Here is a 26,670-nt window from a genome sequence, read left to right as displayed (position 1 = left end):
ACAGAAATCTTTGTGTCCTCATTGGCCACAGGTGAGATCCCAGTGGATTGGAGGATAGCCAATGTTGTACCGTTATTTAAGAGTTACAAGGATAATGTGAGTAATCATAAGCCAATGAAATTGACGTCAATGATAGAGTGATTGTTGGAAAAGGTCTCAGTGATACGGAGCTGGATTCTCCGCACCCCGATGCTGAAATCGCGTCCGGCGCCTGGGCTGAGAATTCAGTTCCACACATGGAATCGAGACCAGCGCAGGTTCCTTGATTCTCCAGCCCCTGAAAAGCGGCATACCTGGGAGTATGCCACGCCGCGTAACCCCACCTGCGGCCATTGCCAGAGACCTGCCCCCCTATTCTCCGCCCCCAACCGGTCCAAGTCCCGATGGCGTGGATCTAATATGGTCCCAGCTGTTTGGGACACTCACGAGGCAGCAACGGACTCAGTCCGCAGCCGCCATGGTTAGGGGCAGGCCGACCGGAGGGCAGGGAGGCCACAAATGGGACCGGGGTATTTTTGAGTGGGTGGTCTGGGTCGGTTGTGTAGCCGATCGGGGCACTATTTCCACGGTCTGAGTCTGCCATGGAGCACGGTGTGGCAGCTGGAGGCGGCTGTCATACACATGCGTGGTCTGAGCCGGAAGTGCAGGGGTCCGTATCTGCAGCTCGAGTTGCGAGCTTCATGACCAGTCCGTGCTAGCCCCCTGCATGGTTGTGAATATGAGGTCTTTTGACGCCAGTTTTTCCGGAGTAAAAGGCCATAGGCACGATTCTTTTGACACCAGTTCTTCCGGAGTAAAAGGCCATAGGCACGATTCTCCGCACCCGAGGAAAATCGCGAAGTCGGCCGACTTTTGCGACGGCCCGACACGGCCCCGTTCCCGACGTATTCACGTCAGGGAAATGGGCTAGGAACGGGGCCGCGTAAATCACGTGCGCGATGACGCCGGAACGCAGCGATGACACGAACACGCCTACGTGACGCCGCCCGACGCCGTAAAAAGGCGCAGGCGAGCACAGAAACTGTAGGCCAAGATGTCGGAGTCAAGGAGAGCAGCCCGCGATTCTTGGAGGCTGACGTCGAGATGCTGCTGGATTCAATCGAGCAGAGGAGGGGCATCATCTGCCCACGTAGAGGGCATTGCCACCCTGCCAGCGCGGTGCGCCAGGCCTGGCGTGAGATGGCTGCTGCCGTCAGTGCTGTGGGGCAGACCCCTCGCTCTGCAGAGCAATGTAGGAAGAAGATGCACGACCTCACCAGGTCTGCCAGGGTAAGTGCCAAGAGGGTGCCCCCCGGGTCACAACCATCCCTCCCCCCTTTACTTAATCACCCATCTCCCCCCCCCCCCCGGCCCGGGGGGGTGGAGGGGTATTGGGGCAGAGTGAGTGGTGGGTGGTTCACAAAGTAGTCACAGACCCAGCGCTCTGGCCCCCGTGGAGAGATGCAATGATCTTATTACAACTTGACCCCCCAAACTGTGCCAGTATCTGAACGGACTGCTGATACCTGCCGTATTGTAATGATCTACCTATGTCCCCTCCCCCAACAGGACAAGACCGCTCACAACACTCGTGAGCGGAACCAGACCGGAGGGGGTTCGCCCATCCTGCACCCCCTCACCACGTTTGAGCAGAGGGCACTGGACCTTGTTGGGGGATCTGCCACCCGGGAGATCGCGCAATGCGAGGTTGGTGGAGCTGCAACAAGTGAGACAACCCTGCATGACAAACACCCGCCCCCTCCCCAATCCTCTGTCCCTTCACACTCTGCCCACTGGGACACCTCCCCCATCCTCTGTCCCTTCACACTCTGCCCACTGGGACACCTCCCCCATCCTCTGTCCCTTCACACCCTGCCCACTGGAACACCTCCCCCATCCTCTGTCCCTTCAAACCCTGCCCACTGGAACACCTCCCCCATCTTCTGTCCCTTCACACCCTGCCCACTGGGACACCTCCCCCATCCTCTGTCCCTTCACACTCTGACCACTGGGACCGTCCAGCGCCCGGCCGAGCGTCTCTAAATAACCCGTTTCATTCTCTTCCCTAGGACGTGATGCCGAATGACCAGGGCCGTCTGCCTCCAGGCGGAGACAGGCATCTGCCCCCACCGCACCCAGGGCCGCACGACAGAGGGTGCCTGATCAGCGAGGAGTCCCATCCTCCCCAACCGAATCTGTGGAGCAGGACGCCCAGAGGGTGGCGAGAGAGGAAGAGAGAGAAATGGCCTGCGAACGCCCTGCGGCCTCTCAGCGGGCCGATGACATAGAGGAGGCGTGCACCCAAGACGACCTCGAGCTTACGGCACAGCTATCTCCCACACCATCCACCATCCCAGAGACACTCACCCCGGTTGGGCTATTTAGTGATGAGGCTCCTGGGTCACAGTCTGGGTCGCACATCACAGCTGAGCAGGTACAGCAGGTGGAGGTCGGAGCAGCCGAGGACCCAGACAGGCGGAGGGCAGGCCAGGCCCAGCATCCAGCTGGCTCCCAGACGTTTTCCGAGTTCCTGGAGTTTCTCAACCCACCTGCACAGCCGATGCATCAAGAAACCCAGGGACACAATGACGGGATGAGGGCTGTCTTCCAGACTCTGCAGACGCTGTTAGAGGAGTCGAACTGCGTCCAGGAGCAGGGAGTGGTGCCGCTCATGGCAGCAACCCAGGCCGACACCGCACGGATGGCATCCGCGGTGGAGGCAATGGGTCAGGTTATGCAAGGCGTTGGGCTTAATGTGCACGAGTCATCCTCGGCCCTGGACAGGGTTGCCCTCTCACAGGCAGCAATGCGCCAGAGCCAACACGACATTGCCGGCGCGCTGAGGGCTTTGGTCGAGTCTCAGCAAGTCATGGCCCAGTCGCAGCACGCCATGGCACAGTCACGGCAGTCGATGGCACAGTCCCAGAAGTCGATGGCACAGTCCCAGCAGTCAGTCGCGGAGAGCATCAACTGCCTGACACATGTGCTGGATGGTGTCGTACACTCACAGGTTGAGATCGCACAGTCCCTGGCGGGAATGTCTAACTCCCTGGACTCCGTCTCTGCAAACCTTCGGATCCTGGTCGATACCGTTGCAGGCCTCCAGGACTGGCAGCGCCAGGTGTCGGTGCACCTCCCCGCTCGCACCTCTGACCCACAGTGAGGCCCGGGGGCCACTGGGCTCCCCGAGGGAGGAGGAGGTTTCGGGGCCCGTCCCATTAACTCCATCACGGGACGTCCCGGAATTCTCGGCCTCCCCCCGTCCCATCCCTGGTGCATCGGGTGGGCAGCAGGCAGAGCAGGGTGGCAGAACGTCACCCGAGACGCCCGCAGAGCAGCCTGGCCCATCAAGGCCGGGTCACCCCAGGAAATGCTTGCCGAAGGAGAAACAAGTCGAAGGGGGCGATTCGCAGCAGTCCTCCTCCACTCCTGCTGTATCATCTGTGGAATCACTTAGGCGTAGTGGTAGGGACCGTAAGGCAACAAAGAGAGACACTGAGTAAGTTGGCACGGGTGAAGGGCACAATTTAGTTGTAGGGGCTAGGGCATCTGTAAATTATTGTTAACATTAAACGCACTGTTCCACCTTACTTGTAATACCGTGTGATTGTTCCACAGCCACAGGAATCGTGATGGTGACCGAGTGTCGCTGGGGTTGACGAGCAGTGAAACTTCGGTGCCGGGTGTGCAGTCCCTGCCCATCCCCCCACCCCCTCCCACAGCTACCCCACGCGGCACGTGATGGAGTGTCCGTGACGAACTCAGCGGCCACCAAGGTGGATGGTTCAGCTATTGCCATGGGTCAGACTCTCTCTAACGATTCTGAGCTCACAGCTCATCGCAGAGCGGGCTGTCATCATTCCACATGGCACTGATCACACCCGCTGACACAGCCGTCAATGTTGTGCCATACCGTCTGGACCCAGTGGTAAGGGTGATGTCGAAGTGGAGCAGTGTACACGTAGAGCGGATGTGGGGGGGGGGGGGGGTTTGTGGTCGTGGCAGTTGTGTGTTGACCCTCTGCACGACTGGCGATGCAGGTGGTGGTTTGATGTTCAGCGGGGACGTCGCATGCGACGCGTGAACCGTGCTGCCACCAAGACGTCGCGTGCCCGCCATCCTCGCCGGGTCCGTCGTGCCGCCTCCTGGGCATCACCAGCGCCTGGGTCATGTCTGCGTGCTGCGCCCACCACTCCGCCAGCCTCCTCCTCCTCCTCCTCCCCCTCCCCCTCCTCCCTCTCCTCCTCCTCCTCCTCCTCCTCTGTGCTGGCACCACTGCCACTGGCTTCTCCCTCCGCCTCCTGCAGCAGGTCACCTCACCTCTGCATCGCGATGTTGTGCAGCGCACAGCAGACCACAACAATGTGAGCGACCCTGTCGGGCTGGTACTGCAGGGCCCCTGCGGAGCGGTCCAGGCACCTGAATCTCATCTTCAGGAGGCCAAGGCAGCGCTCCACCACACCCCTGGTTGCTGCATGGGCCTCGTTGTATCGGGTTTCCGCATTGGTCTGAGGCCTCCGTATAGGCGTCACCAGCCAAGACCTCAGCGGATAACCCCTGTCGCCTAGCAACCAGCCCCTCATCCGGGGGGGATGTCCCTCAAACATCGCAGGGATGTATGACTGCGCCAGTATGTAGGAGTCATGCACACTCCCTGGGAACCTTGCACAGATGTTCATGAACGTCATGTGGGGGTCGCATACCACCTGGATATTCATGGAGTATGAACCCCTCCTGTTTGTGAAGACCTCCCTGTCCCCTGCAGGCGGGCGCATGGGGACTTGAACACAATCGATTGCTCCCTGCACCATCGGTATCCCGGCCACGCTGGCAAATCCACGAGCTCGTGAATCTTGACTTGCTCGGTCCTCGGGAAAGGTGATGTAGCGATCGGCGATGGCATAGAGGGCGTCGGTCACATCCCGGATGCACCTGTGCACCGATGACTGGGAGGTCCCGGAGAGGTCCCTGCTCGGAGACTGGAAGGAGCCGGTCGCATAGAAGTTAAGAGTGACCGTCACCTTGATGGCAACCGGGATCGTGTGTCCTCCCCCCGTTCCACGTGGGGCGAGGTGCGCCACGAGGTGACAGATATGTGTCACCGTCCCCCTACTCAGCCGGAGTCTCCTCCTGCAGGTAATGTCCGTCATTGTTAGGAAAGAGACCCGGGCACGGTACACCCTCGGCCTTGGTTGTCGCCTCTGGCGCCGTGGCTGCACCCTCACTCTCTCCTCCTCCCCCTCCTCCTCCTCCCCCCCATGCTGCTCGACGAATGGCAACTCCTCGGCCCGTCCCTCTGCTGCTGCAGCTGGCCCTGCATACACTGCGGGTTGTGGCTGTGGACGCTGCTCCATCTCCAAATGCAGTGCAGCGGCCCCAACCACTGCGGTGAAAATAGTCGTTCTGTTCGCAGACATCGTGCTAACCTACAGAAGGGTGGTGGGGGGCAGAGAAACGGGACGTGTTAGACGGAGGTTAGTCGACACCTCGGCAGCCGCCTGCCACGGGATACCTGTGTGTCCCGGTGGCCTGGTCGCGCTGCTGACACGCGGGCAGCCTAACCCCTGGTCACTTTCTGCATCCAACGGGCAGTTAACTACGTCCTCCTCACCGGTGCGTCAGTGGCCTGTGGCCGTAAGCCACAAGCAACCAGCGGCCGTGTCCTCATGACCGGCACGCCATAGCATGGTGGCAGACACTTTGTAACCGGGGTTGGACGAGTCACTCGCTCACTCTCTCCCTACCCCCCCACTCCCACTTCCCCCTCCATCTCCCACTTCCCCCTCAGTCTCCCACACTCCCCCCTTCCGTCTCCCACTCCCCCCTCTGACTCCCACACTCCCCCCCTCAGTCTCCCACACTCCCCCCTTCTGTCTCCCACTCCCCCCTCAGTCTCCCACACACCTCCCTCCATCTCCCACACTCCCCCCTTCCGTCTCCCACTCCCCCTCAGTCTCCCACACATCCCCCCTCAGTCTCCCACACCCCCCCTCCATCTCCCACACTCCCCCCCCATCTCCCACACTCCCCCCTTCTGTCTCCCACTCCCCCCTCCATCTCCCACTCCCCCCCTCAGTCTCCCACACCCCCCCCTCCGTCTCCCACACCCCCCCCCCGCTCTGGACCCCCCTCCCGTTCTCGGGGATGCCTTCCCCGTTGTGGCCAGTCGCTGAGCTGTGCGCTGAGCGGTGCGCTCACCTCCTCAAAGCTCTCATCAGCCAGCACGACTGGTTGACGAACTTGAAAAGCAGGTGTGTTGGCCGGCGTGGAAACATTGCGTGATGACGTCGGGACCTCGGCCCATCCGGGCCGGAGAATAGCGGGGGGCCAAAAAGTCGGGCTTCTGGTCGTGTCGGGGGGTCTGTCGAGGCCTTTGCCGGGAATGCCGACTTGTAGTTTGTGCAGGGTTCGGAGAATAGTGGGAGGGCATCGGACCGGCATCGCCATGAAAATCGGCGTGGCCCGCTATTCTCCGAACCGGCGTGAGAGCGGAGAATCGCGCCCCATAGTTTTGACAATGGTGTGGGGACATAATCCATGAAATGGAAAATCCAGCCCAGGATCTATACACATTTGGAAGTGAATGGACTTATTGGTAAGAAGTCTTACAACACCAGGTTAAAGTCCAACAGGTTTGTTTCAAACACTAAGTTTATGAGCACTGCTCCTTCCTCAGGTGAATGAGGAGGAAGACTTATTAGCGACAGACAACATGGTTTTGCACGAGGTTGTCTCAGTAATTTAATTTAATTTTTTGAGAAGGTGATTAAAATGATTGATGAGGGAAGGGTTGTAGATGTTGTCTCCATGGACATTGATGTGGAGATGCCGGCGTTGGACTGGGGTGAGCACAGTAAGAAGTCTTACAACACCAGGTTAAAGTCCAACAGGTTTGTTTCAAACGCGAGCTTTCGGAGCACTGCTCATTCACCTGAGGAAGGAGCAGTGCTCCGAAAGCTCGTGTTTGAAACAAACCTGTTGGACTTTAACCTGGTGTTGTAAAACTTCTTACTGTACATGGACATTAGTAAAGAATTTGATAAGGTCCCTCATGGCAGGCTGGTGCAAAAGATTGGATCACATGGGGTCAGGGGTGAACTAGCTGGATGGATCCAGAATTGGCTTGGCTATAGAAGACAGAGGGCATGTGTCTGGTGGTGTTCCGCAGTGATCAGTACTGGGACCTCTGCTCTTTGTAATACATATAAATGACTTGGAAGAAAACGTAGCAGGTCTGATTAGCAAGTTTGCGGATGATTAGCAAGATTGCAGGAGTTGCGGATAGTGATGACAATTGTCAGAGAATACAACGGGATATAGATAGGGTGCAAAATTGGGCAGCGAAATGACAGATGGAATCTAACCCGGACAATTGCGAGGTGATACATTTTGGTAGATCCAATTCAGATGGGAGCTATAAAATAAATGGCAGAACAAGCAGGAGCATAGAGACACAGAGAGATCTGGGTGTGCAGGTCCACGGGTCCTTAAAAGTGGCAGCACAGGTGGAAATGGTGGTAAAGAAAGCATATGGCATGCTTGCCTTCATAGGATGGGGGTATCGAGTATAAAAGCTCAAAAATTATGTTACAGTTATATAGAACGTTGGTTTACTCACATTTGGAATTCTGTGTCCAATTCTGGTCAGTGCACTACCAGAAGGACATGGAGGCTTTATGGAGGGTATTATCTGTGAGGAGAGATTGAATAAACTGGGATTGTTCTCCCTTGAGAGACGAAGGCTGAGGGGCGACCTGATAGAAATTTATAAAATTATTAGGGGTATAGATAGGGTGAACAGTTGGAGGCTTTTTCCCAGGGCGGAAATGACAATTAAAAGGGGGCACAAGTTCAAGTTGAGGGGGGAAGGGTTTAGTGGAGATGTGCGGGGCACGTTTTTTACACAGAGGGTGGAGGTGGCCTGGAATGCACTGCCAAGTGAGGTGGTTGAGGCAGATACATAAACGATCTTTAAAATTTATCTGGATAAATTGAACAGACGAGGTATCGAAGGAACAGGTGGTTGGTCCAGATAGGACACGTGATCAGCGCAGGCTTGGAGGGCCGAAGGGCCTGTTCCTGTCCTGTATTGTTCTTTGTTCATTGTTTGATATAGACACTTGGCTAAAAGCAAATTACTCTGGAAACATAAACAGAAAATACTGGACAATCTCAGCAGGTCTGACAGCATCTGTGGAGAGAAAAGGGAGCTCATGTTTTGAGTCTGGATGACTCTTTGTCAAAGCTGGAGAGAAGTGGAAATGGGGTCAGATGTATACCGTTGTGGAGAGATATGGAGTGGTGGAGCTGGAGAGGGGGCCAGTGATAGGTGGAGATTGGCAAAGAGGTTGAGGACAGAAGACAAAAGGGATGTAAATGTGAGTGATTAAGGCTAAGAAGGGGGCTGATAGTGGCAATAAAGAGATTGGAATGTGTGAAAGGCTGAATAAAGGTGAGCAGTGTGCTAAAGGGCAACTAGGGAAAGATGGCCCAAGTGGAGTGGGGGGAGGCGAGTGGGAACAATGGTTAGGGAAAAACAGATCAATGGAAGAAATGAAAATAAGTTGATAGAAATAAAATGGAGTGAAGGTGGAGGAGAGAGTTCACAGTCTGAAGTTGTTGCATCAAATGTTAAGTCCAGAAGGCTGTAACGTGCCTAATCAGAAGATGAGCTGCTGTTCCTCCAGTTTGCACTGGGCTTCACTGTAACATTGCAGCAGGCCAAGGATGGACATGTGGACGTGAGAGCAGGATGGTGAGTTGAAATGGCAAGCGACAGGAAAGTCTGGGTCCTGCTTGCAGACGGTCTGGGAGTGTTCTGCAAAGCAGTCACCAGTCTGTGTTTAGCCTCTCTAATGCAGAGTAGTTCACATTGGGAGCAGAAAATGCAATAGGCCAGATTGAAGCAAGTGCACGTGAAGCGCTGCCTCAATGAAAAGAATGTTCAGGGTGTGAGGTGGTGAGCAGGGAGGGGGTAATGGGGCAGGTATAATAACTTCTGTAATTTCATTGGATGGGGAGAGTGTGAGATGTTGGGGGTGTTGGAGGAGTGGACCAGGGTATCCCGGCGGTCCCTGTGAAATGCTGATTAGGAAAGTGAGAGGAAGATATGTTTGGTGGTGGCATCATGCTGGAATTGGCAGAACTGGCAGAGGATGATTCTTTGAATGCGGAGGCTGGTGGGGTGAAAAGTGAGGACAAGGGAGACACTTACCCTGTTCTGGGAGGAAGGGGAAGGAGTGAGAACAGAGCTCAGAATGGTTCTGAGCCTTGCCGACCACGATTAAGGAAGAATGAAGACATGTCAGCAACACCGTTTTGGAAAGTGGCATCTTCAGAACCGATGTGACTGAGGCAAAGGAGCTGGGAGAGTGGGATGGTGTCCTTACAGGCTGCGGGGTGTGAACAGCTGCAGTCGAGGTAACTCTGGGAGTCAGTGGGTTTGGAGTGGATTCTAGTGGACTGTCTATCCCCAGAAATTCGCATTGGCTTCTCTTCTGCACATGTCTGGACTGCCCAGGACACATGAAAGTGATATACTTTTATACTCTAGCTTATCTGTGACCTGTTCGGCACAACACCAATTGGCCAAATGGGTCGGTAAGTTGCTGCAACCAGTTTTGATGTGGAGATACCGGCGTTGGACTGGGGTGAGCACTGTAAGAAGTCTTACAACACCAGGTTAAAGTCCAACAGGTTTGTTTCAATCACTAGCTTTCGGAGCACTGCTCCTTCCTCAGGTGAATGAAGAGGTATGTTCCAGAAACATTTATATAGACAAAGTCAGAGATGCCGGACAATGCTTGGAATGCGAGCATTTGCAGGTAATCAAATCATTACAGATCCAGAGAGAGGGATAATCACAGGTTAAAGAGCTGTGAATTGTCTCAAGCCAGAACAGTTGGTGGAATTTTGCAAGTCCAGGCCAGGTGGTGGGGTGTAGATGTAATGTGACATGAATCCAAGATCCCGGTTGAGGCCGCACTCATGCGTGCGGAACGTAGCTATAAGTTTTTGCTCGGCAATTTTGCGTTGTCGCGTGTCCTGAAGACTGCCTTGGAGAACACTTACCCGGAGATCAGAGGCTGAATGCCCTTGACTGCTGAAGTGTTCCCTGACTGGAAGGGAACATTCCTGTCTGGTGATTGTCGCACAGTGCCCGTTCATTAGTTGTCGCAGTGTCTGCATGGTCTTGCCAATGTACCACGCTTCGGGACATCCTTTCCTGCAGCGTATGAGGTAGACTACATTGGTCAAGTCACATGAGTATGTGCCGCGTACCTGGTGGGTGGTGTTTACACGTGTAATGGTGGCATCCAAGTCGATGATCTGGCATGTCTTGCAGAGATTGCCCCGTCAGGGTTGTGTGGTGTCGTGATCGCTGTTCTGAAGGCTGGATAATTTGCTGCAAACAATGGTTTGTTTGAGGTTGCGCGGTTGTTTGAAGGCCAGTAGTGAGGGTGTGGGGATGACCTTGGCAAGATGTTCATCTTCATTGATGATGTGTTGAAGGCTGCGAAGAAGATGTCGTAGTTTCTCCGCCCCAGGAAAGTACTGGACGACGAAGGGTACTCTGTCAGTGGTGTCCCGTGTTTGTCTTCTGAGAAGGTCGGTGCGGTATTTTATAAATGTTTCTGGAACATACCTCTCCATTCACCTGAGGAAGGAGCAGTGCTCCGAAAGCTTGTGTTTGAAACAAACCTATTGGACTTTAACCTGGTGTTGTAAGACTTCTTACTGCAACCAGTTTTGAGTTTTTCACATACACAAATACAAATTTTCACATACCGTAATAATCTTTAATCATGTCACAAGTAGGCTTACATTACGACTGCAATGAAGTTACTGTGAAAATGTGCTAGTTGCCACACTCCAGCACATGTTCGGGTACACAGAGGGAGAATTCCGAATGTCTAATTCACCTGATGAGCACGTCTTTTGGGATATGTGGGAGGAAGCTGGAGCATCCGGAGGAAACCCATGCAGGCACAGCGAGAATGTGCAGACTCCGCACAGACTGTGACCCAAGGCGGGAATTGAAACCGTGTGTCTGGTGCTGTGAAGTAACAGTGCTAAACACTACAGGACTTGTATATCGATATCAACACCATGTTCATGTGCTCCTTTGATGCTGCAAGCATGTTTGTCAATGTACCGTTCGAGGAAGCTATACAGAATTGCACTAGGTCACTATATCAGGGTGATGTAGATGTGTTGTCATTGTCTGAATCTGAATTCATTGAACAACAAATAATGTAGTTGAGTTCAGTTGTAAAGCACAATGCATTCCAAATAGATGGTGATGCATCTATCAGGAGCACCAGTAATGCCCTCTCTTGCAAACATCTTTGTTGGTTTCCATGAGGAATGTATCTTCTATAGAATGACACCGAACCTACCTTTGAAAATTTCCGAAACATAGATGATGAATTTGCCACATTTGAATCTGCTGCTACCTGCAAGGATTTCCTTACACATGTTAATGGGCTCCATCATTGGGGCGGCACGGTAGCATAGTGGTTAGCCCCAGTTCCTTCACAGCTCCAGGGTCCCAGGTTCGATTTCCGGCTTGGGTCAACTGTCTGTCTGCGGAGTCGGCACGGTCTCTCCGTGACTGCGTGGGTTTCCTCCGGGTGCTCCGGTTCCCTCCCACAGTCCAAAGGTGTGCGGGTTAGGTGGATTGGCCATTGCCCTTAGTGGCCAAAAAGATTAAGTAGGGGTTACGGGGATAGGGTAGAGACATGGGCTTGAGTAGGGTGCTCTTTGTAAAGGACAGTGCAGACTTGATGGGCCGAATGGCCTCCCTCTGCACTGTAAATTCTATGAAACTCTGTGAACTATCACAAGACTAGAGAAACTTGAAAAACTCAGCGGGTCTGACAGCATCTGTCAGGAGAGAGACAGAGTTACCATTTTGTGTCATAGACTCTTTGTCAGAATGGGGAGGAGAGAGAATGCGTTCGAACAACAGAAACTGCAAACTGACACCAGGTCATCTGTAGCTTGTTCTTAAAGTTGCTTCTTTTTGTTGCAATTTCTATCGCTCTAACACATTCTCCTTCCTCTCAGTTCTGATGAAGAGTCTATGACTCGAAACGTTAACTCTGTTTCTCTCCTGATCGATGCTGCCAGACCTGATGAGTTTTTCCAGTGTCCTCTGCTCTTGTTTCTGATTACAGCATCTACAGTATTTTGCTAATTTTAATCGGTTCCATCCTGTGCTCAAATTCACCTTTGAAATGGAACAGTAAAATGAGCTTCCTTTTCTCAACATGCTCGTTGAGGAATCTGTTAGCGGATTCTCTACTACTATCTACCACAATGCCACCGTCACTGGTCAATATATGTGTTGGATTCCTCCAGTTCCACATGTTATAAGATTAGCCTTTGGGCCATTTCAAAAATAGACCTCGAGCCATTTGCTCACTGTGTGTGGTTGATGCTGTAATCGGACGCAGTTAAGCTATCCTGTGGGTTAATGGTGACCCTGATCAGATTGGTTTCTCCTGTATACCATCAAAACCAATGGATGGAACCAAGGCCACCACCATGAGAAGTGCCAAGATTAAATGTGACTTCACAATTGGACAGCATTAGATAAACAATCCTTGTGCTAAGAACTAGACTGACAACCAATTTAAGATCATCAGTCATGCTAGCAGTGCGGCTCACTTATGTGTAATTGAAGCTATTTATATTTGCACATCGTTCATGTCAACACATTGTGCCTTTTTCAACAAAACAAAAGCTTTAGGGGTCAGTCAATCCCTGGTTCATCCTCCAGAGCAATGACCGAACCAATCAGGGTCAACGTTGAATTTAAACAAAAGATTGGCAGTTAGTTAACCCCTGGTGCATTCTCCATGGCAACACCTCAATCAATAAGAGTCCACTTGCCAACCAATTAGCATTCTGTTCCATTGGGTATAAATTATTGTTCCCTTCACAATTGATATTCTTGTGATTGTTCAGATGAGTGCAAGGTGAAAAGCTTAAACAGTGTGACTCTTTTGCAGCAATATATAAATTATTTATATTGAAAACTCAATGGGAAGATCATGAAATAGCAAAAATGTTCAAAGGATGTCATACTGAATAGAACCAAAGAATTTACAGTGCAGAAGGAAGCTATTTTGCCTATTGAGTCTTCACCAGCCCTTGGACAGAGCACCTTACTTAAGACCACACCTGCACCCTATCCTCATAACCATCCCTAACCTTTTGGACGCTAAGTGGCAATTTAGCATGGCCAACCCACCAGGCCCTCACATCTTTGGTCTGTGGGAGGAAACCGGAGCACCCGGAGGAAACCTGTGCAGACATGGGGAGAAAGTGCAAACTCCACACAGACAGCCACCCGAGGCCAGAATTGAACTTGGATCCCTGGAGCTGTGAGGCAGCAGTGCTAACCACTGCTTCCCATTATAAGACCATAAGACATAGAAGCAGAATTAGGCCACTCAGCCCGTTGAGTCTGCTCTGCCATTCAATCATGGCTGATAATTTTCTCATCCCTATATTCCTGCGTTCTCCCCATAACTACTGAGCCCCTTATTAATCTGGAACCTATCTGTCTCTGTCTCAAAGACGCTCAGTGATTTGGTCTCCACAGCCTTCTGCAGCAAAGACTTCCACAGATTCACCATCCTTTGGGTGAAGAAATTCCTCCTCATCTCTGTTTTACAGGATCATCCCTTTAGTCTGAGATTACGTCCTCTGCTTCTAGTTTTTACTACAAGTGGAAACATCCTCTCCACGTCCACTCTATCCAGTCCTCGCAGTATCCTGTAAGTTTCAATAAGATCCCCCTTATATAGCCTCAGAAGTACATCCCTGGGACCCTGGAGCTGTGAAAAAACTGTGCTTACCACTGTGCTACTGTGCTGCTACAGTGAATGGCTAAGGAATGATTGCTGAGACATGGATAACTGTTTTATTGGATAAGCATAAGTATATACAGATATGTGTGTTACTCAGTCTCAGCCATGATCATTCATCCCTCTCGAATATTGGACATGTGTCTCTTGTATCATCATGTGGCCAGTACTGTTTCTCCAGGCCCACACATTACTGAACACCATAATTCTACAAAGGTAAGTCGGTGAGGCTGAGTATGGTAAGGAGGCAAAAGGGTCGGAACGTGATAACAGGGTCTATGTTAGAAGGTGAAGAGAAATTTGAGGTTAATGCAGGAGATTGGGATCAGGAAGTCGGGTGGTTAAGGGTGGAGTCATGGAGGTGAGTATGAGGCATTTGTAGGGGGGGGGGGGGGGGGGGGGGGGGTGGCTGTGAATCAGTTGTTTGGTTATCCAGATTCTGGACTTGGTTAAATCGGTCTCACTTTTCTTGAGTAATTATCCATGTAAGTAAGTCTGAACTGTCCGAAGTCTGCTCAGCCACATTGCGTTCTCACTCGAGTGAAACGAGGCCAGTGAGTAGTAGGAGAGACGGAAAAAGATAACAGTGCCAGGCGGCAAACAGTTTCCGATGCAACCGCCTGTCCCTTGGTGAAATCGGGGTCTCGCCGCAGCGTGGTGACAAACCAATTATCACCACTTAAGCCCTATTTCAATACAATTAACAGGAGCAATCCCGTACCCAATGGCTTGCCGTCATTCAGCGGCCTCCCCAGCAAGTGGTCACGCTGGTGTGGAAATGTACTCCTTTTGAAAAACGTGACCTGGGAGTCGGGCTGCTGTGGAGATCCGAGGAAGTGAGTAGTTACCTTTGCTCACAGGTAAAAAGCCCGGGGCACTGGGCTTGCCACCTCAGTGCTTGGCAAGAGCTGGGGGACCTGTGGATGGGGATGGGGGACCCTCCGCAGTGGTGCACCAGATCTACATCTCCGAATCTTGGAGCCAGCTTCTTAGGCGCCATTGTCGTGAGCTGGCTGGGGTTGGCTGTGCAAGAGCTGTTTCAGTGCTGCTCAGCCTTGTTAGTGGGGGGCTGGCGAGCACGGTCGGCTGGCAAGCCTTCATTTGTGGCACAAAGCTTGTGAGGCATCGTTAAGTGGACCAATTGACGTTGAATTGCGTTGCCGGCCTAACTGGGCCGAGCACCGGGAAGCTCAGGTCAGTCCCCGCTCACTACCACATTTGGAAATCTTTCCTGAGAATCCCACCCTCTAATTCAGAGTTGGAGACTTTTTCTTAGTTTCCCAGGGAGCCTGGGAGTTGCCCATTGGAAGTTCAAATATCCCAGAGAAATTCCCATGGAGTCACTGCCTCAGGACATCCGAGGGAACTCCCACATCTTTGCTCTCTGACTAACGTTTCTTTGATTAAAGTGTGTTTGACTGGGAGAATGTTTGAGAAATCACAATCCATTATAATAACTCATTAGGACAGCGACTTCTGTTCTTTCAGCGACGCAGTTTATTATTCCAGTGTGTATGTGCTGGATTACATTAAGCTGAATTATCAGTTGCAAACAAATTGTCCACAGAATTATTGAATACTAAATTGGAATTAAGATTTGCTGTCTGATTTTGAAATATTTGTTCTCTTTCCTTGCAGGAAGCCCTAATGAAATTTATTTCCTCCATCAGGAAGGGAACTTTGTGTTGACTGGGCCGAACAATCCTGGAAGTGACTCCATCGTCTGGGAATGGAGACCACACTCAGAGCAACAAAGTACAAAACAATTGGGAACTTTTCACAGACAGGATCAGTGGTGGGCTGTACGATGGAGCAATGAGTACAATAATAACCCAGACATTTATCAAAGCATCCGTGAGGATTGGGGTACCCTTAATCTGAGATTCAGAAACCCCACCTTTGAATTTGCGGGATTGTTCACCTGGAGGCAGACACAGCCCAGTAAGGAAATCCTGAAACAGTGGGAAGTATTTGGGATCAAAGGTAAGGACAAGATTTGGAAAGAGATCATTATGATTTTTTGTCATTCCTAACAGAATGTTGGGATCAAATCATGATAATTCATTTCTACCTTAGTTTTTTTTAAAAATTTAGATTAGCCAATTATTTTTTTCAATTAAGGGGAAATTTAGCGTGGCCAATCCACCTACTCTGCACATTTTTGGGTTGTGGGGGCGAAACCCACGCAGGCACGGGGAGAACGTGCAAACTCCACACGGACAGTGACCCAGAGCCGGGATCGAACCTGGGACCTCAGCGCCGTGAGGCGGTTGTGCTAACCACTAGGCCACCGTGCTGCCCCATTTCTACCTTAGTGATATGAGATATGAACCTCATCTCTGGGTCAAATGTGACCCTAAGTTAGTGTTGTGTTATGTACTCTGGGATAACACAGGCTGCAACTCGATGCAGCTTTGACCAAAAGATACTCCAGACTTTGAAGTAAGTTCAATGTGATTTATTGCACCCTTAGCACAGTTCTCTCTGAGTTTGACTCTGCTGCTAATCTTGCTATAATAACTCAGTCTAACAAACTAGAATGCTCTAAGCCACGTGGTGGGTGCGATGCTTCTGATCTGTCCCTGTCCTACTCTCTAGGTGTCGCCTGTGGAAAGAGACAGAGCATGTGTGCCCTGTCCTTATATATGGGTTGTGTAATGCCCCCTTGTGGTAGTGTCACCTCTGGGTGCCTTGAATGCTCATTGGTCAAGACCTATTCTATGTGTTCATTAGCTGTATGTCTGCATGTCATGACGTCTCTGGTGCTCCCTTAGTGTTTACTTAGTCGTAGTGTATTTACATTAACCCTTTGTGTATATACAGTGATGCATTTCACCACATCCCCCCTTTTTCCATGTTACATATTTTCTGTACAGTGTTAAAGAAAAATTGAACAAAAACAGGTAAATAAGTGATGACATGTATCTTCATCACAGTCATCATAACTTGTACAAGATCAAAGAATAGTGACATGAAATGAAATGAAAATCACTTATTGCCACAAGACGGCTTCAAATGATGTTACTGTGAAAAGCCCCTAGTCACCACATTCCGGTGCCAGTTCGGGGAGGCTGGGAATTGAACTGTGCTGCTGGCCTGCCTTTGTCTGCTTTCAAAGCCAGTGATTTAGCCTTGTGCTAAACCAGCCCCTGTAATAGTTATGAGTCCAAAGTGCATGGGTGAGATTCTCCGACCCCCCCGCCAGGTTGGAGAATCGCCGAGGAGCGGTGTGAATCCCGCCCCCGCCGGCTGCCAAATTCTCCAGTGCCGGGGATTTGGCGGGGGCGGGAATCGTGACATGCCGGCCGATGCCCGCTGGCAGCGGCCTCCCCGGCGATTCTCCGGCCCGCGATGAACCAAGTGGCCATCCATTTTTTGCCGGTCCGGCCGGCGTAAATTGGAGTAGGTCCTTACCGGCGGGATCTGGCGGCACGGGTGGCCTCCGGGGTCCTTGGGGGGTGCGGGGGGATCTGGCCCTGGGAGGATCCCCCACTGTGGCCTGGCCCGCGATCGGGGCCCACTGATCCGTGGGCGGGCCTCTGCCTTGGGGGCACTCTATTCCTCTGCGTCAGCTGCTGTGGTCCTTCGCCATGGCCGACGCGGAGATGATCCCCTCTGCGCATGCGCTGGGATGACGCCAGCACACACTGGCTCTCACGCATGAGCCAACCCACGCCCGCCAGCGGAGGCCCTTCGGCGCCAGTTGGTGTGGCACCAAGCCCCTTCTCCGCCGGCTAGCGTGGCGCAAACCACTCTGACACCAGCCTAGCCTCTGAAGGTGCAGAGGATTCCGCACCTTTGGAGCGGCCCGATGCCGGAGGGGTTCACATCACTCCTCGGCGCCGGGAACACACACACACACACCCCCCGCCCCGCCGGGTAGTGGAGAATCCCGCCCTATGAATTTACACGGTCGAGTGGCTTTCTTGTGCTGTTATGGAAGTGTCGATGTTGATGTTGTCATTCCCTTGTGAATGCTGTCAGTGTCCTGGTGTTTACGTAAACAAGAAGTCATCAGGAGGTGTTCAAATTGTCAAATCACTTCATTGTCTGAGTTGGACTCTTTTCTTTGTATGTTTGTGGTAGCAATTCTTGATGATATCTTCCCTGAAAGCTGGTTTGCTTGTTAATAGTGTAGCAAACGTGAATTGGTAAGAAGCGTTGACATGTCTGGTATGTTTGCTCTCTCGCCATTGTTCTGAGCTGAGCAGTAACATTGTCCTTCATGGGCAGAGTTGTACCATGTTGTACCAGTTGTTGCTGTATTGTTGTTGTCATTGTTGTTATTGACGTGCTTGTTGTTGTGTTTGTTGCCTCTGGTACGCTTCTTGTTGTTGTCTTTTTTGTTGTTTTTTTAGGTGTTGTTGTGTTTGTTGCGCTCAAAGACCACACCGAGTGGAGAATTTGAGCCCTTCACAAAGTTACTTGTATCAGAGTTCTTTGTGGCAGCTGCTGTTTCATTGAGCGTGCCGTCTCTGATTCCTCGGCACTCCCTGTCTGGAGTGAGGACCGATTCATTGGAATCATCTTTGGCTTGTCAATGCTCCCCGTCTGGAGCTCTTTCTGGCTCCTCTGAATCACTTTTGGTTTCTGGATACTCCCCGTCTGGAGTGATTTCAGGTTCTTGTTGAGAGGCTCGAGGAGATGAGATTTGAATTAATGTGGTGTCACTGGAGTCACTAGTAGCCTCACTTTGATTGTCGAGTGCCTCTGTACATACTAGCTGAGATCTGTCAGTCTCGCTGAGATGTCGCACATCTTGTATGGGAATTGTGAAGCCTTTGTCATTTGTCGCACATACAGTGGGTAGACCTTCAGTGTCTTCTTGTTGGTTAGATGAACTGGGTAGACTGTCAGAGTCTTCTTCGGGTGGCTCAAATAATCTCAAATAATCTGTCATAGTCTTTGTGATGTTCACGTATGCATGGTAGACTGTCATAGTCGTCTTGCTGTGCACTTGAGCATGGCAGACTTGCATCGCCTGCTGCTGGTTGCTCAGATAAGGTTGCTAGACCTTCATGGTCTTGTTCATGCAAGAACTGCGCTCTGGGGTCTTGCGTTGCTTCCATTGTGGAGTCTGTCAACGAGCTCGCTGTGGACGCTTGTACCGATCTCTCTGTGGAGTCTGGCATCGTTCCTTGCGTGGAGACATGCAGTGATCTCACTGTGGAGTCGATCTGTGCGCTCTCAACGGAGTCATACAGTGGTCTCGCTGTGGAGTCTGTCATCGCTTTCTGTGCGGAGTCGGGGACTCTTCGTCATGCGTGGACCACCCTCTGTGTGGAGTCGGGGACTCTTTGTGGTGCCTGGACCACTCTCTGTGTGGAGTCGGGGACTCTTTGTGGTGCGTGGAGCACTCTCTGTGTGGAGTCGGGGACTCTTTGTGGTGCGTGGAGCACTCTCTGTGTGGAGTCGGGGACTCTTTGTGGTGCGTGGAGCACTGTTCGTCAGGCCGCTCTCTGTGGGCTTGTACCTCTCTCTGTCTATTGGCGTCAGGCCGCTCTCTGTGGGCTTGTACCGCTCTCTGACTCTTGGCGTCGGGCCGCTCTCTGTGGGCTTGGACCTCTCTCTGTCTATTGGCGTCAGGCCGCTCTCTGTTGGCTTGGACCTCTCTCTGTCTATTGGCGTCAGGCTGCTCTCTGGGGCTTGTACCTCTCTCTGTCTATTGGCGTCAGGCCGCTCTCTGTTGGCTTGGACCTCTCTCTGTCTATTGGCGTCAGGCCGCTCTCTGTGGGCTTGTACCGCTCTCTGTCTCTTGGCGTCAGACTGCAGCAGAATCCTGTACTTCTGGGTTAGGATGTCATCTGTGCTGGGCTGAGGATCCTCAAATCCGAAGAACTTGTCCATGTCTGTGTTGGATTCTTCACTGTACAACACATCTCATTGCGGTTCGGATTTGGTACTGAAGTCTCCACGTCCAATGATGAAATCATCGTCTGAGTCGTAGTCTTCAAAGACCATATCATCACTTTCTGTGTCGGAGCTGTCATTGTGCTGTTGCTGGTAATCACGGATCTATAGTTGAACTATCTTGATTAACAAGCACTACTGGTACCATGATGTGTTATGTACTCTGGGATAACACAGGCTGCAACTTGATGCAGCTTTGACCAAAAGATACTGAGGTCAAAGGTTGAAGTAATTTCAATGTGATTTATTGAACCATTAGCACAGTTCTCTATGAGTTCAACTCTCCTGCTAATCTTGCCATAGTAACTCAGTCTAACTAACCAGTCTGCTCTAAGCCATGAGGTGGTTGTAAAGCTTCTGATCTGCCCCTGCCCTACTCTCTAAGTGTCACCTGTGGAAAGAGACAGAGCATGTGTGCCCTGTCCTTATATATGGATTGTGTAATGCCCCCTTGTGGTAGTGTCACCTCTGGGTGTCTGACTGCCATTGGTTGTGTCCTATTCTATGTGTTCATTAGCTGTATGTCTGCATGTCATGACGTCACTGGTGCTCCCTCTCGTGTTTACTTAGTCGTAGTGTATTTACATTAACCCCTTGTGTATTTACATTGATGCATATCACCACAGTTAGTAAACAGTCAGGCTGAATATCAGACTGTTGCAATGGAGAAGGATGGAGTCAGTAATTGGGGAACAGAGTTTGACACAGGGATCAAAAATAATAATTTAATTTCCCCAATATTTACTCATCCAGCACAGAATGAATCTCAGACCAAGGAAAGCCAAATGGGTAAAAATGACCCGAGGGCAGCAGGGTGGCACAGTGATTAGCACTGCTGGCTCACGGCTCCGAGGACCCGGGTTCAATCCCGGCCCCAGGTTACTGCCCATGTGGAGTTTGCACATTCTCCCCTTGTCTGCGTGGGTCTCACCCCCACAACCCAAAGATGTGCAGACTATGTGGATTGGTGACGCTAAATTGCCCCTTAATTGGAAAGATTTTTTTTTAAATACCCTGTGCATTGGAACTAGTGAATGATTCAAGGGCAAGTGATGTTGATTATGAAAATTAACATTTGTTCATATTCATGATATTTTTTACCGGTTTTCTATCAATTACCCAGAAATGGAAGGGCTGGAGCTGGAACTGTCAGTATGGAGATCATTGCGCGGACAAAAGAAGATAACATTGATCTTCCAGATATTTAACCGGGGCCTATTTTGTCTCATTTACGTAAGGATTGTGATAACACCGAGGCAATGGCAGGTTTGAGAGAGATGGGAAAGGTAGATCTGAGGGGATTAATATATATAGTGGAAGCTGAAACGATATATTTGGATAACTTTGCCAAGGAGAGTGCGAGAGGAGGACACAGGGAGTCAACAGCACCTTAGGGAGAGTGAGAGGGGAGAGCACTGGGACACACAGTCATCAGCATCTGGAGGAAAGTGTGAGAGGATGTCGCTGGGACAGGCAGTCAGCAATGCATACAGGAGAGTCATTAACATCACAGGAGAAACACAAATTCATTGGTTTGTGAGAAACTGCTGTTCGGGAATGTTATCAAGTAGCTGAGAATTAGAAAAAAACACTGTATTAAACAAAGGGGCAATGTAAATTTAAGAAAAAATAGAAGCAATAGGAAAATAACTGGATTTCAGCTCAGACTGTAAATACAGCTCAACATTTTAGATCATTAGTGTTTTCGAACTTCAGAACTGCATTTCTTCATTTAATAGAATTACGGTGCACAGGCTGTCTGTCTGGCATAAACAATAATATGTTTTTTCTAGTCTATACAATCCATTTAGCTAATTTATCTTGAGGGAACTCAGACTTTGTACATCCTGCAATATGTGGGAAATACCAGACGCTCCTGGTGGTTTGGATGATCACATGTGCAGGAGAAGCCACCAGCTGGAGTAATTGAGCTCTGGGTTTTGAAGCTTGGGCGGCAGCTGGGGGCACTATGGTGCATTCACGAGGATGAAAATTGTGGGAGCCAGCATGTTTCAGGGTGTGGTCACCCCACAGCATCCGCATGCTCAGACAGACAGAGAATGTGTAACTGCCAGGAAAGTAATGAGGGAATCTCTGAACACCATGAAAGCAGAATTGAGGAAGCTAGGAAGTAGATTAAAAAACAGGATCTGGAAACTAGGAATCTCTGGATTACTTCCGGTGCCACGAGCTGGCCAGTACAGAAATAGGACATTATTCCAGATTAATTTATTGCTGGAGAAATGGTGCAGGAGGGAATCCTTCAGATTTATGGAACATTGGGACTGTTTTTGGGGGTGGTGGGACATGTAATAGTTGGATGGCTTGCACATGAACCAAAATGGGACTAATAGAACATAGAACGATACAGCGCAGTACAGGCCCTTCGGCCCTCGATGTTGCACCGACATGGAAAAAACTAAAGGCCATCTAACCTACACTATGCCCTTATCATCCATATGCTTATCCAATAAACTTTTAAATGCCCTCAATGTTGGCGAGTTCACTACTGTTGCAGGTAGGGCATTCCATGGCCTCACCACTCTTTGCGTAAAAACCCACCTCTGACCTCTGTCCTATATCTATTACCCCTCAATAAAGGCTATGTCCCCTCGTGCTGGCCACCTCCATCCACGGGAGAAGGCTCTCGCTGTCCACCCTATCTAACCCTCTGATCATTTTGTATGCCTCCATTAGGTCACCTCTTAACCTTCATCTCTCTAACGAAAACAACCTCAAGTCCATTAGCCTTTCCTCATAAGATTTTCCCTCCATACCAGGCAACATCCTGGTAAATCTCCTCTGCACCCGTTCCAAAGCTTCCACGTCCTTCCTATAATGAGGCGACCAGAACTGTACGCAATACTCCAAATGCGGCCGTACTAGAGTTTTGTACAACTGCAACATGACCTCATGGCTCCGGAACTCAATCCCTCTACCAATAAAGGCCATCACACCATAGGCCTTCTTCACAACCCTATCAACCTGGGTGGCAACTTTCAGGGATCTATGTACATGGACACCGAGATCCTTCTGCTCATCCACACTACCAAGAATTTTACCATTAGCCAAATATTCCGCATTCCTGTTATTCTTTCCAAAGTGAATCACCTCACACTTCTCCACATTAAACTCCATTTGCCACCTCTCAGCCCAGCTCTGCAGCTTATCTATGTCCCTCTGTAACCTGCAACATCCTTCCGCACTGTCTACAACTCCACCGACTTTAGAGTCGTCTGCAAATTTACTCACCCATCCTTCTGCGCCCTCCTCTAGGTCATTTATAAAAATGACAAACAGCAATGGCCCCAGAACAGATCCTTGTGGTACGCCACTCGTAACTGAATTCTATTCTGAACATTTCCCATCAACCACCACTCTCTGTCTTCTTTCAACTAGCCAATTTCTGATCCACATCTCTAAATCACACTTAATCCCCAGCCTCTGTATTTTCTGCAATAGCCGACCTTGGGGAACCTTATCAAACGCTTTACTGAAATCCATATACACCACATCAACTACTCTACCCTTGTCCACCTGTTCAGTCACCTTCTCAAAGAACTCGATAAGGTTTGTGAGGCATGACCTACCCTTCACAAAACCATGCTGACTATCCCTAATCATATTATTCCTATCTAGATGATTATAAATTGTATCTTTTATAATCCTCTCCAAGACTTTACCCACCCCAGACGTTAGGCTCACCGGACTATAGTTACCGGGGTTATCTCTACTCCCCTTCTTGAACAAAGGGACCACATTTGCTATCCTCCAGTCCTCTGGCACTATTCCTGTAGCCAATGATGACCTAAAAATCAAAGCCAAAGGCTCAGCAATCTCTTCCCTGGCTTCCCAGAGAATCCTAGGATAAATCCCATCAGGCCCCGGGGACTTATCTATTTTCACCTTGTCCAGAATTGCCAACCCTTCTTCCCTAAGCACCTCAATGCCATCTATTCTAATAGCCTGGGTCTCAGCATTCTCCTCCACAATATTATCTTTTTCCTGAGTGAATACTGACGAAAAGTATTCATTTAGTATCTCGCTTATCTCCTCAGCCTCCACACACAACTTCCCACCACTGTCCTTGACTGGCCCTACTCTTACCCTAGTCATTCTTTTATTCCTGACATACCTATAGAAAGCTTTTGGGTTTTCCTTGATCCTACCTGCCAAAGACTTCTCATGTCCCCTCCTTGCTCGTCTTAGCTCTCTCTTTAGATCCTTCCTCGCTTCCCTGTAACTATCAAGCGCCCCAACTAAAACTTCACGCCTCATCTTCACATCGGCCTCCTTTTTCCTCGTAACAAGAGATTCCACTTCTTTGGTAAACCACGGTTCCCTCGCTCTACCCTTTCCTCGCTGTCTGACTGGTACGTACTGATCAAGAACACGCAATAGCTGTTCCTTGAACAAGCTCCACATATCCAGTGTGCCCAACCCTTGCAGCCTACTTCTCCAACCTACACATCCTAAGTCATGTCTAATGGCATCATAATTGCCCTTCCCCCAGCTATAACTCTTGCCCTGCGGGGTATACTTATCCCTTTCCATCACTAATGTAAAGGTCACCGAATTGTGGTCACTGTCTCCAAAGTGTTCACCTACCTCCAGATCTAACACCTGGCCTGATTCATTACCCAAAACCAAATCCAAAATGGCCTCACCTCTTGTTGGCCTGTCAACATATTGTGTCAGAAAACCCTCCTGCACACATTGTACAAAGAACGACCCATCCAATGTACTCGAACTATATCTTTTCCAGTCAATATTAGGAAAGTTAAAGTCTCCCATAACAACTACCCTGTTACTTTCGCTCTTTTCCAGAATCATCTTCGCCATCCTTTCCTCTACATCTCTAGAACATTAGGTGGCCTATAGGAAACTCCCAGCAGTATGACCTCTCCTTTCCTGTTTCTAACCTCAGCCCATACTACCTCGGAAGAAGAGTCCCCATCTTGCATCCTTTCTGCCACCGTAATACTGTCCTTGACTAGCAGCGCCACACCTCCCCCTCTTTTGCCCCCTTCTCTGACCTTACTAAAACACCTAAACCCCGGAACCTGCAACAACCATTCCTGTCCCTGCTCTATCCATGTCTCTGAAATGGCCACAACATCGAAGTCCCAGGTACCAACCCATGCTGCCAGTTCCCCTACCTTATTTCGTATACTCCTGGCATTGAAATAGACACACTTCAAACCACCGACCTGAACACTGGCGCCCTCCTGCAAAGTCAAATCTGTGCTCCTGACCTCTCTACTCTCAATCTCCCGTACCCCAAAACTACAATCCAGGTTCCCATGCCACTGCTGAATTAGTTTAAACCCCCCCAAAGTGTATTAACAAATCTCCTCCCCAGGATATTGGTGCCCCTTAGGTTCAGATGTAGACCATCCTGTCTATAGAGGTCCCACCTTCCCCAGAAAGAGCCCCAGTTATCCAGAAATCTGAATCCCTCCCGCCTGCACCATCCCTGTAGCCACGTGTTTAATTGCTCTCTCTCCCTATTCCTCGTCTCACTATCACGTGGCACGGGCAACAACCCAGTGATAACAACTCTGTTTGTTCTCACTCTGAGCTTCCATCCTAGCTCCCTAAAGGCCTGCCTGACATCCTTGTCCCCTTTCCTACCTATGTCGTTAGTGCCAATGTGGACTACGACTTGGGGCTGCTCCCCTTCCCCCTTAAGGACCCGGAAAACACGATCCGAGACATCACTTACCCTTGCACCTGGGAGGCAACATACCAAACGTGAGTCTCTCACTCCCACAAAATCTCCTATCTGTGCCCCTGACTATTGAGTCCCCAATTACTAATGCTCTGCTCCTCTACCCCCTTCCCTTCTGAGCAACAGGGACAGACTCCGTGCTAGAGGCCCGTACCCCATGGCTTACCCCTGGTAAGTCCCCCCCCCCCCCCCCCCCCCCCCCCACAAGTATCCAAAACGGTATACTTGTTACTCAGGGGAATGACCGCAGGGGGTCCCTGCACTGACTGCTTCTTCCCAGCCCCTCTTACAGTTACCCATCAATCTCCAGTCTTTGGTGTAACTACTTCCCTGAAGCTCCTATCTATGACTACCTCTGCCTCCCGAATGATCCGAAGTTCATCCAACTCCAGCTCCAGTACCATAACTCGGTCTTGTAGGAGCTGGAGCTGGCTGCACTTCCTGCAGGTAAAATCAGCAGGGACACTAACGGCATCCCTCACCTCAAACATCCTGCAGGAGGAACATTGCACTACCTTCCCTGCCATCCCACTTAATTTCAACCAAGTTCTGGTAAACAAATATAAAACAAATAAAAAATAATAATATAATATAGCACTTACCTGCTCACACCAATGGGTCTTATTATTAGGTTAGAGGAGGAGGGCGGGTGGGAGACACTATGGGCGCGATTCTCCCAAAACGGGAGAAATCGTAAAGCTGCCGTAAAACCCGGGCGGGTTTTACGGCAGCGCGCCCCTTCCCGACCGGGGACCGATTCTGGTCCCCGGTCGGGGCTAGCAGCCCGACGCCGTAGGCTCCGGCAAGACGGGCTTAACGAAAATCATTAAGCCCGCTTGCCGGAGTTAGCGCCGGCTGACGCGTCATATGACGTCAGCCGCGCATGCGCAGTTTGGGAGACTCCAACCCGCACATGCGCGGGCCGGTTTGCCCCTCAGCCGCCCCGTGAATGGATACTGCGGGGCGGCGGAAGGACAAGTAGTGCGCGGGCATCGGGCCCGCTGCCCGCGATCGGTGCCCACCGATCGCGGGCCCATGGCACCCTTGGCACGGCCGTGGTACGGCCGTGCCAATCGGTGCCATGGTTATTAATAGCGAGTTAGTCACGCCGTTTTTATGAACGGCAAGACCAGGTGTGTTTGCCGTTCGTAAAAACGGCGTAAAGGGCTGGGA

General features: G+C 50.8%; 1 protein-coding gene across 1 annotated transcript in view; it reads left to right on the top strand.

The window, feature by feature from the left end:
- The window catches only part of LOC119965406, a 218,882-nt gene that overhangs the window by 58,525 nt on the left and 133,687 nt on the right, over positions 1 to 26,670 (top strand). Inside the window, exon 5 of the mRNA XM_038796157.1 lies at positions 15,495 to 15,839. Coding sequence (XP_038652085.1) covers positions 15,495 to 15,839 — 345 coding nt within the window. The remainder of the gene's footprint in view (positions 1 to 15,494; positions 15,840 to 26,670) is intronic.

Source organism: Scyliorhinus canicula, chromosome 4 (assembly GCF_902713615.1).
Source record: "Scyliorhinus canicula chromosome 4, sScyCan1.1, whole genome shotgun sequence".
Lineage (NCBI taxonomy): Eukaryota > Metazoa > Chordata > Chondrichthyes > Carcharhiniformes > Scyliorhinidae > Scyliorhinus > Scyliorhinus canicula.
Note: the sequence above shows the minus strand (reverse complement) of the source record. Positions and strands in the feature narration are given on the sequence as shown.